The sequence below is a fragment of the Myxocyprinus asiaticus genome, chromosome 19 (genome assembly GCF_019703515.2).
Source record: "Myxocyprinus asiaticus isolate MX2 ecotype Aquarium Trade chromosome 19, UBuf_Myxa_2, whole genome shotgun sequence".
Taxonomy (NCBI): domain Eukaryota; kingdom Metazoa; phylum Chordata; class Actinopteri; order Cypriniformes; family Catostomidae; genus Myxocyprinus; species Myxocyprinus asiaticus.
This window is the reverse complement of record NC_059362.1, coordinates 5,285,001-5,303,078: the sequence shown is the minus strand read 5'-3', so window position 1 is coordinate 5,303,078 and position 18,078 is coordinate 5,285,001. Positions and strand designations below refer to the sequence as shown.

The 18,078-nt window shown below is 36.3% G+C and overlaps 2 protein-coding genes across 4 annotated transcripts in view; one reads left to right on the top strand and one right to left on the bottom strand.

The window, feature by feature from the left end:
* Window positions 1-18,078, top strand: part of LOC127409881 (unconventional myosin-VI-like) — a 490,797-nt gene that overhangs the window by 273,299 nt on the left and 199,420 nt on the right. The window lies entirely within an intron of this gene.
* The window catches only part of LOC127409883 (sorting nexin-14), a 134,708-nt gene that overhangs the window by 25,339 nt on the left and 91,291 nt on the right, over window positions 1-18,078 (bottom strand). For all 3 annotated transcript variants that reach the window (XM_051644823.1, XM_051644824.1, XM_051644825.1), the window contains 4 exons: window positions 14,167-14,359; window positions 7,205-7,288; window positions 4,541-4,641; window positions 3,147-3,258 (listed from right to left, as the gene is read on the bottom strand). In XM_051644823.1, coding sequence (XP_051500783.1) covers window positions 3,147-3,258; window positions 4,541-4,641; window positions 7,205-7,288; window positions 14,167-14,359 — 490 coding nt within the window. The remainder of the gene's footprint in view (window positions 1-3,146; window positions 3,259-4,540; window positions 4,642-7,204; window positions 7,289-14,166; window positions 14,360-18,078) is intronic.

Here is an 18,078-nt window from a genome sequence, read left to right as displayed (position 1 = left end):
CCGCAGCTCTTCTGATAACATTAGGCGTTTCATCAATATCATGTGGTCAGTGGTGAATGATCAGTCTCCAGTCGCTGCCATCTCTCTTGACGCCGAAAAGGCATTTGATATGGTAGAATGGGATTATCTTCTAAGATTCTAATATCTAAGATTTTGGAAATGTATGGGTTCGGGAGTACATTTATTGGTTGGATTAAGTTACTTTATAAACACCCTGTAGCAGCGGTACAAACAAATGGATTAATTTCAGATTATTTTACTCTGAATAGGGGCACTCGACAGGGTTGCCCTCTTTCCCCATTATTGTTCTGTCTTGCCCTGGAACCATTAGCAGCCGCGATAAGAAAGGAAGATGATTTTCCAGGGGTGATGGCGGGAGGTGTGGCGCATAAGTTTCTGCTTTACGCAGATGATATTTTATTATTTGTCTCTGAACCTAATAGATCTATGCCTTGCCTCCACAGAATTATTAATTCCTTTTCCAAGTTCTCAGGATACAAAGTCAATTGGTCTAAATCCGAAGCTTTGGCTTTGACAGCGTACTGTCCAGTAACAGCTTTCCAGCCGGGCGCCTTTCAGTGGCCCAAACAGGGCATTAAGTATTTGGGGATTTTATTCCCAGCAAATTTGTCTGATTTAGTTAGAGTTAATTTTGACCCTTTAATAAAAAGGTTTTTGAGCAATGTGGGCAGGTGGGCTTCAATACATTTATGGATGACTGGGAAGGTTAATGTTATTAAAATGAATTGTATTCCAAAATTCAACTACCTGCTTCAGTCTCTCCCTGTAGATGTCCCCCTTTCTTATTTCAAGCAATTTGATAGCATAGCGAAGTCCTTTATTTGGAATGGTAAGCGCCCCAGGTTAAATTTCAATAAGTTACATAGGCCAATTGACAATGGTGGGTTAGGCCTACCTAAGATTTTGTTTTATTATTATGCGTTCGGTCTTAGACATTTGGCTCATTGGACGCTTCCACCTGAGAGAGCCCCTCCCTGGTTTTGTATTGAAAAGGAATTTCTTGCCCCTATCTCGCCACTGCAAAGCCTTTCGATCAAACTAGCCGGAGAGGTTAAGTCGCACCCCGTTATTTTGCATTTGCACTCGATATGGACAAAAGTGTCCAGAGTGTTTAATTCGGATATTTATTTAAACGCAGTCTCGAGCATATGGCTGAACCCTAAACTTTGTATTAATAAGTCCCCTTTTTGTTGGTCAGATTGGATTGTGAGGGGGGTTAATACACTCGGTGACCTATATGAGGGTGGAGTATTGAGACCTTTTGAAAATTTGCTTCAACATTTTGGCATTCCCAGATTTCAGTATTTTAAGTATTTACAGCTTCGGCACCTACTCTGCACTATTTTTGGGAGTGGCACGCACCCCCCTAAAGCGGCAGGTGCTTTGGGAGAGGTGATTGCTGCTTTTGGAAAAGGTCATGAAGCATCAGTGTATTACTCCCTACTAATTCAGAGTCTGGGGGATGGAGCCTTGACTTCTCTCAAGAGAGTATGGGAAAAAGATTTGAATTTGGTACTGGAGGATGGAGTGTGGACTAAGATTCTTAAAAATGTCAAGTCTGTATCTAGAGATGCAAGGGTTCGCCTTATGCAATTTAAGATTTTACATAGATTTTATTGGACCCCCTCTAGATTATATAGGCTTGGTCTTAAAGACACACCCACTTGCTGGCGATGCCAATCAGAAGTTGGAGACACTACCCATGTCTTTTGGGGGTGTGTTAAGATCCAGGAGTTTTGGTTGAGGGTTCAGATGTATTTGTGTGATGTTTTGAACACTCAGGTTTTGCTTTGTCCCAGACACTGTATTTTGGGTGATGGGGCGGTCATGCATTTAGGGGATAATCACATAAAATATTGGGTTCTGACCAGTCTCATGATCGGCAGGCAAGTAATTTTAAGGGGCTGGAAGTCAAGTGGAGCACCCTCTTTTTTGGAGTGGCGTGTGGTCACGGTTTTGTCTCACCAGGGGTGATGGTCGGACTTGCGTTTATCGTCAAAGGAATGAGCATTACACTGAGGCCTGTACTCTGGAGCAGGATCGATTTGGAGGTGGAGGGTCCGTCATGGACTGGGGCAGTGTGTCACAGCATCATCAGACTGAGCTTGTTGTCATTGCAGGCAATCTCAACGCTGTGCGTTACAGGGAAGACATCCTCCTCCCTCATGTGGTACCCTTCCTGCAGGCTCATCTTGACATGACCCTCCAGCATGACAATGCCACCAGCCATACTGCTCATTCTGTGCGTGATTTCCTGCAAGACAGGAACGTCAGTGTTCTGCCATGGCCAGCGAAGAGCCCGGATCTCAGTCCCACTGAGCATGTCTGGGACCTGTTTGATCAGAGGGTGAGGGCTATGGCCATTCCCCCCAGAAATGTCCGGGAACTTGCAAGTGCCTTGGTGGAAGAGTGGGGTAACATCTCACAGCAAGAACTGGCAAATCTGGTGCAGTCCATGAGGAGGAGATGTACTGCAGTACTTAATGCAGCTGTTACTTTTGATTTTGACCCCCCCCCCCCCTTTGTTCAGGGACACATTATTCCATTTCTGTTAGTCACATGTCTGTGATACTTGTTCAGTTTATGTCTTAGTTGTTGAATCTTTTTATGTTCATACAAATAGTTACACATTTGTTAACTTCGCTGAAAATAAAAGATGTTGAAAGTGAGAGGACATTTTTATATTTTTATATAGTTTATATAAGGGGGTACAATTTGTCAGAGTGGGGCTTAATGTTTAAGACTTTGAAAATCGGGGGGGGGGGGGATACTTCAGTGTGTTGTGATATTTCTATGTGTACGATGACCTAAAGCACGAAGTTCAGTGAAGATGAATAAGAAAGATAACATTAAATCACAATTTTGTATCACAAAACATCAGGGAATATTACCAATATTATCGGATCACGACCCAGATATAATAACTCACAATTTTTCAGTTTTCGATTTAGTACATTTGTAAAATTAATTGTTATTATCGTTATAGTGTGTTGAATGCATAAAATGTCAATTCAATCCAATTTGAGTTGCATTTACAACACTAAATGAAAAGACATCAGTGCAGATGTGCTGAAAGTCAGCAGATGATGTGTCTGTGGTATTGTGGTTTAGTGATGTTAATATACCCAAGTTTACATCTGGCAGCCTTTTATCCTGGAACTGTGACTCTATACTATGAGGTGAGAGGAAGTCTGCCAGCAGCTGACTGTTAATCAACTCAGGGTGATGAAGCAGTTTCTGCACAAAACACATACACATTTATGGCATTATCTCATCATGCCCAACGTTTGACACAAATAACTGATCATTTCAGGTCTATGACAGTATTTTAAACAGATATGTTTTTTCCTGAACAAAACAAAAACAATAAAGACTAAACAAACCAGAAAAACAAAACAAAAAAGACAAAAACAAAACCAAACCAATAAAAAATAAAAAAAAAACACTGCAGCAACAGTGTAGTGTTAATAAAGGATACTGTCCTTTACTTTCTGCACTGTTGAATTAAATTTAAATGCATAATTCTTATAAGAAAATAAAAATTAAATAAAACAAGAATAATAAAATGCATATATGTAAGTTCATTTATTTTGAAAAGTTAACATTAATTACTACAAAAATATCAGGTGGAAAGTAAATAATTTAGTTCATAGGGGTTCTGCTATCAAATGTTTGGGAAGCCCCGCTCTACACATACAGAAGGATTATTTAGAGCATTCAATTCTGCATTTAAATCTTATGTCACTCCCAAAACTCAACGGTGTAGGAGCTCCAGCCGACTCCATGACAGCTTCTTCCCCCAAGCAATCAGACTTTTGAACTCTTGATCTCTCACGATCAATATACATCAGCACTGCACTTTATTAATCTTATTATCTCACACTGGACTGTCATAAATTATATTCTCTCTTAACTACACACTGGCAACTGACTATCAACCGACAGCCTGAATGTCAATACAGTACAATACAACCTACTGTATATTTTATATACACTTTATATACTATTTTTATTGTATGTGTATACTATATTCTGTGTATTTTATATTGAGTGTACAAATACTGTACATTGTATATTATTACTGTGTTGTGTAATTATGTGTATATTAGATATGTAAATTGTGTTGTGTAAATCTGATGTTTATTGTAAACTGTAAATGTCTCATCACTGTCATGACTGCTATGTTGCTTGGAACTGCACCCAAGACTTTCACCCAATGTTGCACTTGTGCATATGGTTGTGTGACAATAAAAGTGATTTGATTTTTTGATTTTTGTATATGTGGCATATTTAACTTTATAGTACTTTAATGTTTCTATTTTTCTGTCAACGAGATGATACAAGCTGAAGTAAAGTATTATATGTGCTTCCTGTAGCTTAAGTGGTAGAGCACAACATTAGCAATCCCAAAATTGTGGGTTTAATTCCCAGGTTACACACGTTAATAAAATATATACCTTAAATGCATTGTAAGTTGCTTTAGACAAAAGCGTCTGCCAAATGCATAAATGAAATTTACCTGTAAATATTCCTCAAATTCACCTCGTTTGGAGGACAAGAACTCATAATTCTTTGGTCCAATAATTCTTTTAGAAGGAAGTTGGGTATCCTGGAATGGGCCTGTAAAATTTAAAATCAAGCTAGATAGATGAATTCAGAATCAGAATCAGAACGAGCTTTATTGCCAAGTATGCTTACACATGCAAGGAATTTGTCTTGGTGACAGGAGCTTCCAGTACACAACAATACAAAACTGCAACAAGACTTTTAAAAAATATTTAAAAATTGAATAATATATATAGTTATAGTTATAGTATAGTATATATAGAATACACAATAGACAATATATATACAGTATATATATATATATATATATATATATATATATATATATACAGTGCATTCGGAAAGTATTCACAGCGCTTCACTTTTTCCACATTTTGTTATGTTACAGCCTTATTCCAAAATGGATTAAATTCATTATTTTCCTCAAAATTCTACAAACAATACCCCATAATGACAACGTGAAAGAAGTTTGTTTGAAATCTTTGCAAATGTATTAAAAATAAAAAACTAAAAAAAATCACATGTACATAAGTATTCACAGCCTTTGCCATGACACTCACCTGTCTATATAAGGTCCCACAGTTAACAGTGCATGTCAGACCACAAACCAAGCCATAAAGTCCAAGGAATTGTCTGTAGACCTCCGAGACAGGATTGTATCGAGGCACAGATCTGGGGAAGGGTACAGAAACATTTCTGCAGCATTGAAGGTCCCAATGAGCACAGTGGCCTCCATCATCCGTAAATGGAAGAAGTTTGGAACCACCAGGACTCTTCCTAGAGCTGGCCGCCCGGCCAAACTGAGCGATCTGGGGAGAAAGGCCATAGTCAGGGAGGTGACAAAGAACCCGATGGTTACACTGACAGAGCTCCAGCGTTTCTCTGTGGAGAGAGGAGAACCTTCCAGAAGAACAACCATCTCTGCAGCACTCCACCAATCAGGCCTGTATGGTAGAGTGGCCAGATGGAAGCCACTCCTCAGTAAAAGGCACATGACAGCCTGCCTGGAGTTTGCCAAAAGGCACCTGAAGGACTCTCAGACCATGAGAAACAAAGATTGAACTCTTTGGCCTGAATGGCAAGTGTCATGTCTGGAGGAAACCAGGCACCGCTCATCACCTGGCCAATACCATCCCTACAGTGAAGCATGGTGGTGGCAGCATCATGCTGTGGGGATGTTTTTCAGCGGCAGGAACTGGGAGACAAGTCAGGATCGAGGGAAAGATGAATGCAGCAACGTACAGAGACATCCTTGATGAAAACCTGCTCCAGAGCGCTCTGGACCTCAGACTGGGGCGAAGGTTCATCTTCCAACGGGACAACGACCATAAGCACACAGCCAAGATAACAAAGGAGTGGCTCCGGGACAACTCTGTGAATGTCCTTGAGTGGCCCAGCCAGAGCCCAGACTTGAACCCGACTGAACATCTCTGGAGAGATCTGAAAATATCTGTGCACCGACACTCCCCATCCAACCTGATGGAGCTTGAGAGGTCCTGCAAAGAAGAATGGGAGAACCTGCCCAAAAATAGGTGTGCCAAGCTTGTAGCATCATACTCAAAAAGACTTGAGGCTGTAATTGGTGCCAAAGATGCTTCAACAAAGTATCGAGCAAAGGCTGTGAATACTTATGTACATGTGATTTTTTTATTTTTAATGCATTTGCAAAGATTTCAAACAAACTTCTTTCACGTTGTCATTATGGGGTATTGTTTGTAGAAGTTTGAGGAAAATAATGAATTTAATCCATTTTGGAATAAGGCTGTAACATAACAAAATGTGGAAAAAGTGAAGCGCTGTGAATACTTTCCGGATGCACTGTATATATATATATATATATATATATATATATATATATATATATATATATATATACACACACACACACACACACACACATACATATACACACATACACATATATACATACACTACCGGTCAAAAGTTTTGAAACACTTGATTGAAATGTTTCTCATAATCTTAAAAATCTTTTGATCTGAAGGCGTATGCTTAAATGTTGAAATTAGTTTTGTAGACAAAAATATAATTGTGCCACGATATTAATTTATTTCATTATAAAACCAAAAAATGTTTTTGAAATGTATGACTTGGACCAAATAATAACGAAAAGCAGCCAGTAAGTGCCCAACATAGATGGGAACTCCTTCAATACTTTTTAAAAAGCATCCCAGGGTGATACCTCAAGAAGTTGGTTGAGAAAATGTCTGCAAATTCTAGGCAAAGGATGTCTACTTTGAAGATGCTAAAATATAACACAGTTTTGATTTATTTTGGATTTTGTTTAGTCACAACATAATTCCCATAGTTCCATTTATGTTATTCCATAGTTTTGATGACTTTATTATAATTCTAAAATGTGAAAAAAAAAACAATTATAATAAAGAATGTGTGTTTCAAAACTTTTGACCAGTAGTGTATATACATACACACATATATATATATATATATATATATATATACATACTTACATACATACATACACACACACATACATACACACACAGACACACATATACATACATACACAGATTAACTATAAACATAAAGACTCTATCATGAAAAGAGAGAGAGAGAGAGAGTCAATGATGAAGTTTACCATGAAATTCTGTGAGTTTGGACTCCAACACGTAAAACTCCAGGTATCTTCTATAAACAGTCCAGGTCTCAGTCTCATGTCCCACTGCAAAACAAATACACATTTCCACAAAGAGTCCACTTCTGTTCTTACTGGACAGTTACGTTTTAAAGGAACAGTTCACTGCATAAAGAAAATTCATTATTTATTTAAATACATTTCATTAAATTTCATTATTTATTCACCCTCGCACTGGGGCTGAGTGATACAGCAAAAACAAATAAATATTTTGTGTCTTCAGACACAAGAGCATCAGTCAGATGTCAGGTTCCATTTTTCATTTTCATCTTATATGCACCAATATAACCAGGGCTGGAGTTAAGGGGGGATGCGAGGGGATGCCATCCCCCTTGTTGTAAGAAATACCAAAAAGCATCCACCTTGTAAATCCACCATCCCCCCTTTCCATCCCCTTTAGATCAATTGTGTCATGTACAGGGATGGGGAGTAATGGAATACATGTAACGGGATTACGTATTTAAATTACAAAATATAAGTAACTGTATTCCACTACAGTTACAATTGAAATAATTGGTAATTAGAATACAGTTACATTCAAAAAGTATTTTGATTACTGAAGAGATTACTTTGCATTTTATTGTCATTTGTTTCATTTAATATTTAGTTCTTTCAGATGGAAAACATTTATATATATAAATGATGCGATCCAAAGTGCATTTGAACAGTGGTGAAACACTTTCTTATGATGTGTTACATTCATACGAGCAGACAGAGAAGTACGTTTGAAGTAAGTTTGGAGCAGAAGAAATAGAAATAAACCTTGTGTAAATTGTCAGCTTTACGCTAAGCTAAAATGCTATTTCTAGCCATTTTACATGCACGTTACCAGGCATGATCATATTTTTTTAATCAAGAAAATTCACATTGGATCATAATTTCTTTTTTTCTAGTAAGATCTTTTATATTAGGGCAAAAATCATATTCTTGATAATTTTTGTATTGTTTTCCTGTAAAAATATCTAAAAATCCTTAAAACAAGATCAATTTGATTTATCTTGTTTTAGAAACAACACTACATAAGATATTTAGGTTTTTCAGAGAATGTACTTTTAAAATGTGTATTTTGTCTTACTGTACTGGCAGAGTTTTTATAGTCAAAACAAGTGAAAAAATCTACCAGTGCTGAAGAAGTAATCCAAAGTATTTAGAATACGTTACTGACTTTAAGTAATCCAACAGAATATGTTACAAATGACATTTTACAGCATGTATTCTGTAATCTGTAGTGGAATACATTTCAAAAGTAACCCTCCCAACCCTGATCATGTATTACTTAGAACTAACCATGCAAGTAAAATATTTAATTTTCTACATCTGATAAATAACAGACTTTAAATAACAGTGATTTGCCGTTATCAGAATTAGATTTCAAATGTGTGAGGTTGCCAGATTGCAATGAGTGCAATCCCCCAGTCAGATTTGGAAATATTCTGCCAGTGTGACGCTTTAGTCACGCAATCTGGCAACCGTGAGCATGCATGCTCTCTCTCCACTGCGAAGAGATGCTGGTTTTCTGAAAACACTGGCAAACAGGTATGTCGGAGATTAGCGATGTGTTGACCTGTCCTTCCTAGTGTTCACATGAAACTCTCGCCACTGAAGGTAATGCAAGTTTTCAAAAGTTTCTCACACTTTCAAATATGGCCAAGAGAATAGTTCAAGAAAATAATTTGTCTTTCTTTAAAAAGAAGAGAATAGAAGATGAGATATTGCTACGACGAGTGTACAGTTACAACATGTACTTGTTTTTGATTCAAACAATTTACAGGGTTTTGCCCATAAAACACTTTTGTGTGTTGAACAACTTTTTTACAACATTGTTTAACCTCCTGAGACTCGAGAGTGACTGCTGTGTGCATTTTCCATTTCCCTTTTTGATTTGTAACTAGTAGTACCTAATAAACATGCAAATAATAATAATAATTATTATTATTATTTCTACAGCAAATAGTTTTCCTAAAAATTCATGTCCACGTATGTGGGCAGCAAGATTTACATTGTGAAATTTTAAATAATACCAAGCTATAGAAAGTCAGATTTTTTTCATCAAATTGTTTATTATGTTTCCAGGATTGTTGGTTATTCATATTTTGAGACGTTACAGACATCACAGCTGATTTTCTGTAAAGCTGAATAAATAATTATTATTCAAAGTAATGTCCAGCATCACCCAATCATTGCCAACCATGTTGAAAATAAAATGTTGCATTATAAAATTCTGAATCTATATACTGATTATCATTGTCCCATGTCTGCCAAACATGTTGAGTGGTCCAAACATCATCTGCAGCCTGAAACTGAACTTTTGGTCGGATTTTAGGATTGAAAGCACTTAGCTGCATAGAAAGCAATATGATGCTCCCTTGCTCCCTATTTAGTGAATGACTTAACCTCCAGTGTGCTGTCTGTCTGCACTGGTCTCAGAACAGTTTAAAATGCAACTTATTTTCATCCTAATTCATATAAAGCCTCTGAAAGCAAAATTTTTCAGCTTTTTCATTTAATTTATTCTCAGTGTGATAATGCACAGTGAATATATAGGAATGCATTTACTAATGTTAGAATCGTATTGTAGAGTGATAACTAAATAAAATATAACAAAATGTATATTAAAATGAAGTGAAATGACCCACAGATGTGTTAGCGTTGAAAGTTATTTAAAATAACTAACATGTTTTTTCTACTTTTGAGGAAATGTGGTATGAGTTTCCACATACGTGAACATCATGTTTATCAGGGCGCTGACGCGCAAAAAATGAACAGATTTTTTAAAGCGGCATATCAAACGAAACTAGAGACTCTACTCTTTACAACCAAACATGTTTCAATGAAAAAACTTAGAGATATCTTACCAGAGGCACTTTTGTTGGTACTGCATCCGTAGGAGCGCTTCACGGAAATCGACGGCATGCTTTTGTCACGTGACTCGGTGCGGCAGAATTTAACCCTTTAAATGACGGTCTAGAGTCTTGTGAACAGTATTCAGTTGGTTATTATTCATTTAAATTATGTGTTGCGTATATAGCAAAGCCAAAATACAACGTCCACACATTTAGAAGCGGGGTCGCACGAGGTTAAGCATCCTTCATAGAAACAGCCCAATCTTCCTTTGTGGGTGAACGATCTAGAAAAAAAACTTTTTCATGATCATAACGTGGATTCTTTTCACAAAATTCATCATGAAATACAATAACAGTGGGTAACAGGTGCATATTATGGCCACGTGTTCTAAGGGTCAATGAAGTGATGCTCATTTCCAGGTCTATTAAATTAAAAATACATAAAAAATGCAATTCACACAAACCATTTACATGAATACACCTCTTCTATGATAAGCATATTTTACATTTCTGAGTTTAAAGTCATATTGATATTTTTTCTGGGGCTTAAAGTAAAAAAATTAATACGGTGTCCAGAGACAGTCAAAAAAAGTCAAAGTCTCGTTAAAAGCTGAAATTCTTGAAAAAAGGAAATCTTTTATTGTTATTTCTTTAAAAAATAAGCAGTGAAACAATTGTGTTTTAAAATATGATTCCTATTTAAAAACTTCTGTCCACCAAATCAAAGTCATTGTGTGTAACCAACATGTAGGTAGCCATTTTGTTGTTTATGTTGACAATAAAAACCATAAAACAGAGCGGACACCTTTAGACCCTCAAGACTGAGTGTGAAGTTTTTAAAAACATCTGATAATTATTTTGACATTTTTATGAAAAGGCATGTTTTGTTCAAGTCATGTGGTGTAACCCTGAGAAAAATTCTTGACTCAAAATGTATTATATTTAAAAAAGTATTTTTTTTACCTTGAAAAATGTGTTTGAAAACTTTTTGGAAATTAATGATTAAGTTGTTTATACTCTCATGTATTCAAGGTGCAAAGAAAGTATTATAATATTTTTTACTTGATGGTTACACCACATGACACTTTTAAAGTTTGAATTTTGTAGAAAACGCTTTAAAGGTTTTTCAAAAATACCAAATTGGACAAAAAGATTACATTTCTGAGAACATGACAAACTAGATTTTTAAAAGATTTCTCTTTTTAAAACCCTGGACAACCTTATTTGTCAATAACCCATAAGTATTAGTTTAAATCAGAGATGCTGTTAAAACGTTGCTGTCTTAAAAGGATAGTTCACCCAAAAATGAAAATTCTCTCATCATTTACTCACCTTCATGCCATCTCAGTTGTGTAGGACTTTATTTCTTTTGCTGAACACAAACAAAGATTTTATAATATTTCAGCTCTGTAGGTCCATACAATGCATGTGAATGGTGACCAAAACTTTGAAGCTCCAAAAAGTGCATAAAGTCAGCATCAAAAGTAATCCATATGACTCCAGTATTTAAATTCATGTCTCCAGAAGTGATATGATAGGTGTGTGTCAGAAACAGATCAATATTTAAGTCCTTTTTTCTATTAATCTTCACTTAGACTTTCATTTTTTTTTTCTTTTTATTTTTTTGCCATTTGAATTCTTCATCCATATTGCCATTTACTGGGCAGGGAGGAGAATTAAAAACAGATTTAAATATTGATCTGTTTCTCACCCACACCCATCATATCACTTCTGAAGATATGGATTTAACCACTGGAGTAATATGGATTACTTTTATGCTGCCTTTATGTGCATTTAGGAGCTTCAAAATGTTGGTACCTGCTCACTTGCATTGTAAGGACCTCCATCCATCCATTTTCCAATGCTACATTGCAGGGTCGCGGGTAGTGCTGAAGCCTATCCCAACTGTCTTGGGCTGAAGGCGGGAAACACCCTGGACAGGTGGCCATGGCCAATCACAGAGCTAACGCACACAGATAAACATACTCACACTCTCACTCACACGTACTGTTGCTCTGACCCCCATCATCAGCAAATGCTTTGAGAGACTAATCAGAGATTACATCTGCTCTGTGCTGCCTCCATCACTAGACCCATTGCAGTTTGGTTACCGCAACAACCGCTCCACTGATGATGCCATTGCATCTACAATACACACTGCTCTCTCCCACCTGGAAAAAAGAACAGCTCAGCATTCAACACCATAGTGCCCTCCAAGCTTGATGAGAAACTCCGGCCTCTGGGCTTAAACAGCTCGCTCAGGTGGTTAGAATGGGCAGCAACATCTCCTCATCACTGACCCTCAACACTGGAGCCCCACAGGGCTGTGTTCTCAGCCCACTCCTGTATTCTCTGTACACACATGATTGTGTGGCAACACACAGCTCCAGTGCCATCATTAAGTTTGCTGATGATACGACGGTGGTAGGTCTGATCACTGACAATGATGAAACAGCCTACAGAGAGGAAGTGCACACTCTGACACACTGGTGTAAGGAGCACAACCTCTCCCTCAATGTCAGTAAGACAAAGGAGCTTGTGGTGGACTTCAAGAGAAGAGATGGAGAACACAGTCCCATCACCATCAACGGAGCACCAATGGAGAGAGTCAGCAGCTTAAAGTTCATGGGTGTCCACATCACTGAGGAACTCACATGGTCCATCCACACTGAAGCCGTTGTGAAGAAGGCTCATCAGTGCCTCTTCTTCCTGAGACGGCTGAGGAAGTTTGGAATGAACCGCCACATCCTCACACGGTTCTACAACAGCACTGTAGAGAGCATCCTGACTGGCTGCATCTCCGCCTGGTATGGCAATAGCACAGCTCACAACCGCAAAGCCCTTCAAAGGGTGGTGCGAACTGCCAGACACATCATCGGAGGTGAGCTTCCCTCCCTCCAGGACATATATACCAGGCGGTGTGTGAAAAAAGCTCGGAGGATCATCAGAGACTCCAGCCACCCGAGCCATGGCTGTTCTCACTGCTACCATCAGGCAGGCGGTCTCGCAGCATCAGGACCCGCACCAGCCGACTACATGACAGCTTCTTCCCCCAAGCAATCAGACTTTTGAACTCTTGATCTCCCACGATCAATACATCAGCACTGCACTTTATTACTCTTATATCTCACACTTGACTGTCATAAATTATATTATTATTATATTATATTCTCTCTTAACAACTGACTATCAACCGACAGCCTGAATGTCAATACAGTACAATACTGTACATTCTATATGAATAGGCAGCAACATCTCCTCATCACTAACCCTCAACACTGGAGCCCCGCAGGGCTGTGTTCTCAGCCCACTACTGTATTCCTTGTACACACATGACTGTGTGGCAACACATAGCTCCAATGCCATCATTAAGTTTGCTGATGACACGACGGTGGTAGGTCTGATCACTGACAATGATGAAACAGCCTACAGAGAGGAGGTGCACACTTTGTATATGTACTTTTTTTTATATATTTTTATTTTTAATTTTTATTGAATAATGTGTATCTATATAGTAAAAAAAAAAAAAACAGCGTATTGTATACTGTACAGTGTATGTTATTATTTGTATATTGTTGAGTGTAATTATGTGTATAACAGATGTTTAAATTGTGTTGTGTTAATTTGATGTTATTGTAAATTGGTATATGTCTCATCACTGTCACGACTGCTATGTTGATCGGAACTGCACCCAAGAATTTCACACACCATTGCACTTGTGTATATGGCTGTGTGACAATAAAGTGATTTGATTTGATTTGATTTGATTTGAGAAGACTTGGGATATAGTACGAGTCATATGGACCACTCGTATGATAATTTAATGGTGATTTATATCCTTTATGGGGCTTGAAAGTATAAATCCCCACCCACTGTCGTCATATGCAAAACCAAAGCTTGGACATTGTGCACATCTCCTGTCATGTTCCATGGAAGAAAGAAAGTCAAATGTGTTTGTAATGACATGAGGGTGAGTAAATGATGACAGAATGTAGAAGTGTATAGATTCGGGGTGAATCGTGACAGAAAACTCAGGTAACGCAAGTGAAATAACTTCCTCACCGTTCTTTCTATCATGGCGCTCCACATCGATACAGAAGACTGGAATGCGTTCTTTCTTCATGTCGTCATCATAGAGATCCACATAAGGGATGGATATGGTCCAGGCAGAGAGGTTTCGCAATGTTCCTGGAGTACCCACAACCTCCACAGGCCCTGGAGAGTCATCTTCAAAAACCATCACTGCCTCCTCAACCTAAACGAAAACACTTGAACGTTTAGCCAATGCTTTCAGTTACTTTTAGAATAATTTTACAATTTCTTGATGAGTGCCAGTTTAAATATCAAAATGAGGAGAAGCACACAGCTTTCAGCATTACACTGCTTACAGAACAACAGCTTTTATTCAACAACAATTTAAACACTATACACTACCAGGGTCTGAAATTAACACCCGCCAAGCGCCAAATGCGGGTACATTTTCTATTTGGCTGGTCAATTTCAAGGTGTCATACGCCACTCTGGGGGGCACTTTTTGCTTTCTATCAGTTTGTGTCAGGTTGTAAAATAATTTAAAATGTTCCAGTTTTGTCATCAAGGGGGCACTGTAGGCCTGCAGTCAGTAAGATTGCAGGTGTTTACATGGAACGACTTATTAGCTAGTCCCACTGATCATCGAAAGTCTCAGTTAGCAGTGGGGATAACGCGCTTATACACTTGTACTCATAAAAATTCTCAGATACAATCTGACGTTCGAATGTCATTCCGTAAATATTCAGCATGCAAATTAAAATCATGTTATCTCCTAGTTTAATTATTAAACCACAAATACGGAGAGTTAATGACATAAATATATAGTATAGTTTGATTGTCCTGTGTCTGTGTGCTTCAAATGTGAGTGCTTGTAAATGTGTGGAACCGGTGTTGTGCTGACGCTGGCTGCCTTTATGAACTCCTTGGCTCACATGCACTCTGTTTGTAGTAGATGACTGCGAACAGAGTGCTAATTCACTTTATACAGACTACACATTTATTTAATTAAATATCAGCCGTTTGCAGTTTAATAATCACTGTGAGTCACGTAGCGACTGGCTTTTCCGGAGGTGAAAACGTCAGTTAAAACACACTGAAACGGAAAAGAATTCAAAAGAAAAGCTCAATTTAAATGGAAAAAGAACAACAGAAATGCATCACTACTATATAGTTAAGTGATATTCACTGCAAAACTACTACTACCAATAACGATAATAAATCAATAGTATTTGTACAATATTTAAGCAATATCTCACATCTGTGATGCTATGTTATGCATGACTTTATTTGACAAAAATAACTCTAATGTTGTAATTTGGATTATGCTGTGAGGTTCTGAATAAAAGCACTTAATTTGATAAAAATAATTCAATATTATGTTGAAAATGAATTGTTCTATTTTCATTCGATTGAAGTTTTAATTAATTCACTTATTTAGACACCATTCTGATGATAAAATTTAAATAAACTGATATGGATTTCAGAAAAGAAAAAAAACAGGTATCAGTATCGGTGAGTACTGAAAAGGAAGTATCGGTACTCGTTTAAAAAAATGGTACGAGGACATCCCTAGTTAACAGTAAATCTATGAGCCAGCTCTTTCTACTGAATCACAAAGACTTTTGAATCAGTTAGAGATGACTGAATTAATTGACTCACTCCAAATAAACCAAGAACTGTTACTGTGTTATGTGTACTTAAGAGACTCATGTAGTCCTTATGTGTACTTATGTAGTCACAGTTAAGCATGATATTGAGGTAAATTACACATTAGCATGTTCATACAAGATAACATGCTTTACATGCTTACAAGTTTTCAAACATTTTTTTTCTAGGTAGAAAAAGTATATCATATCATACATTTATAAATTATGAATTTCTAAATCATGAATATCATAACGTTTTCTTAACTCTGCCTATGTCAAATTTTTGGTAGCACTTTGTATAAGGTTACATTTGTTAACATTAGTTTAAGCACTGTGTCATGAACTAACAAAGAAAAATATATGTTAACAGGATTTATTAATCTTAGTTAATGTTCATTTTTAAAAATATAATTGTTCATTGTTAGTTCATGCTAGTTCATAATGTATTAACTAATGTTAGCACATATAACTTAAAATGTAAAAAGTATTAATATATGTTGCAATTAACATTAACCAAGATTTGCCTAATAAGAGATGTAAAATTATTGTTCATTGTTAGTACATGTTAACTAATGTCGTTAACTTGTGATAACAAATGTAACCTTATTTTAAAGTGGTACCAATTTTTTAAATATTTTTTAGAGACACACAGTCCTGAAGGTCTACAGATGTCCTCTCTTTGATGTTCTTTTACTGTTTTATGTTTTCTTGTCACATAACAACATGACGGCTTCATGCATGTTGGTTAAAACACAATGACTTTGTGTTTTTTTTAAATATTAATAATAGTTTAAAATTTAATTTCTCCTCTTATTACAGTGCTGTGAAAACGTCTTTGCCCACTGTCTGAAAAACCATTGAGTTGGTGCACATTTTTAACATTGTATTTGGTTAGATTTGATTGTAAACATTTGTAGTAGTCTGGTGGTAAAATCGACATAAAAGTTTGGTGCGCCTATAATTTCCTTGGTGTTTAAGGTTTTAATTAAGCAATCTCCTGTTTCTAACTGTTATGTGTTACATATGTTCATATGTTTTACACTAATGTTGTCTGGGTGAAGACGTTGTTGTGCATATTCAGGACAGGTGCACATCCCAATTATCTCAGTGCACTTCCTCACTACCCCTGGTTTACATTAGTTACGTTGAAATAATAACAAATACACCATTGGTATACTTTGACATTTATTTTCATTGCCCATGAATGCATTTGTCTGTTGTCATATTCAGTCCATTGTATAATTTGGTATTTTCCTTTGCCTGTTTGTTGGGAATTCAGGTCTCTTTTAGTCTCACATTGCCAGACCTTGGGTCTAGACTGTATTGCAGCTTAAACTATCCAAGAACCATCAACTTAGACAGGAAGAGCCGTCTAACTGAAATGTTAAGCAATCAATCACAGTCAGTTTTGTCATTACGTGCCACTTAGGGGTGGGGTTATCTGAGATATACCATAATAAATAATAATAACCTAGAAAATAATTAATTTAAATAATGGTGTGGCAGTCTCCGCAAGCGATTGCACAGAAAACACAAAGACAAATAGAGGAAAACGTGTAGAGAGTTTAAGTACAGCACAGAAAACCTAAATACAGACTATTTCACAGACATAACAGTAAACAAAGAAGAATATACAGTTCTGCCATGCCCTTACAATCTGAGTGATCTTCATAGCACAGCCATTTTGAAGTCAGGTGCATTATGGAAGTATATTAATGACAAATGTCTTTGAAACAAAAAACCACACTGAATTGCAAATTAAAAAATAAATGCATTGCATTAACAGTGCTTGCATTTTTTGGGGATGAAATTTCATATGGTTGTATATTTAAACTGTGAATATTTCAACTGGAAACATTTTGTGCAAAATTTCATCATTTTTTTGTAATTAACATTTTTTATTAAATCTTATAATAACAAAAAACATACATATATATACACACACACACACACACATATATATATATATATATATATATATATATATATATATATATATATATATATATATATATATACACAAAATATTTGATTAAAGTATGATTATTATGTGTGTATATGTATGTGTGTGTGTATATATATATATATATATATATATATATATATATATATATATATATATATATATATATATATATATATATATATATATATATATACATATACATATATATATATATATATATACATATACATATATATATATATATATACAGGTGCATCTCAATAAATTAGAATGTTGTGGAAAAGTGCATTTATTTCAGTAATTCAACTCAAATTGTGAAACTCGTGTATT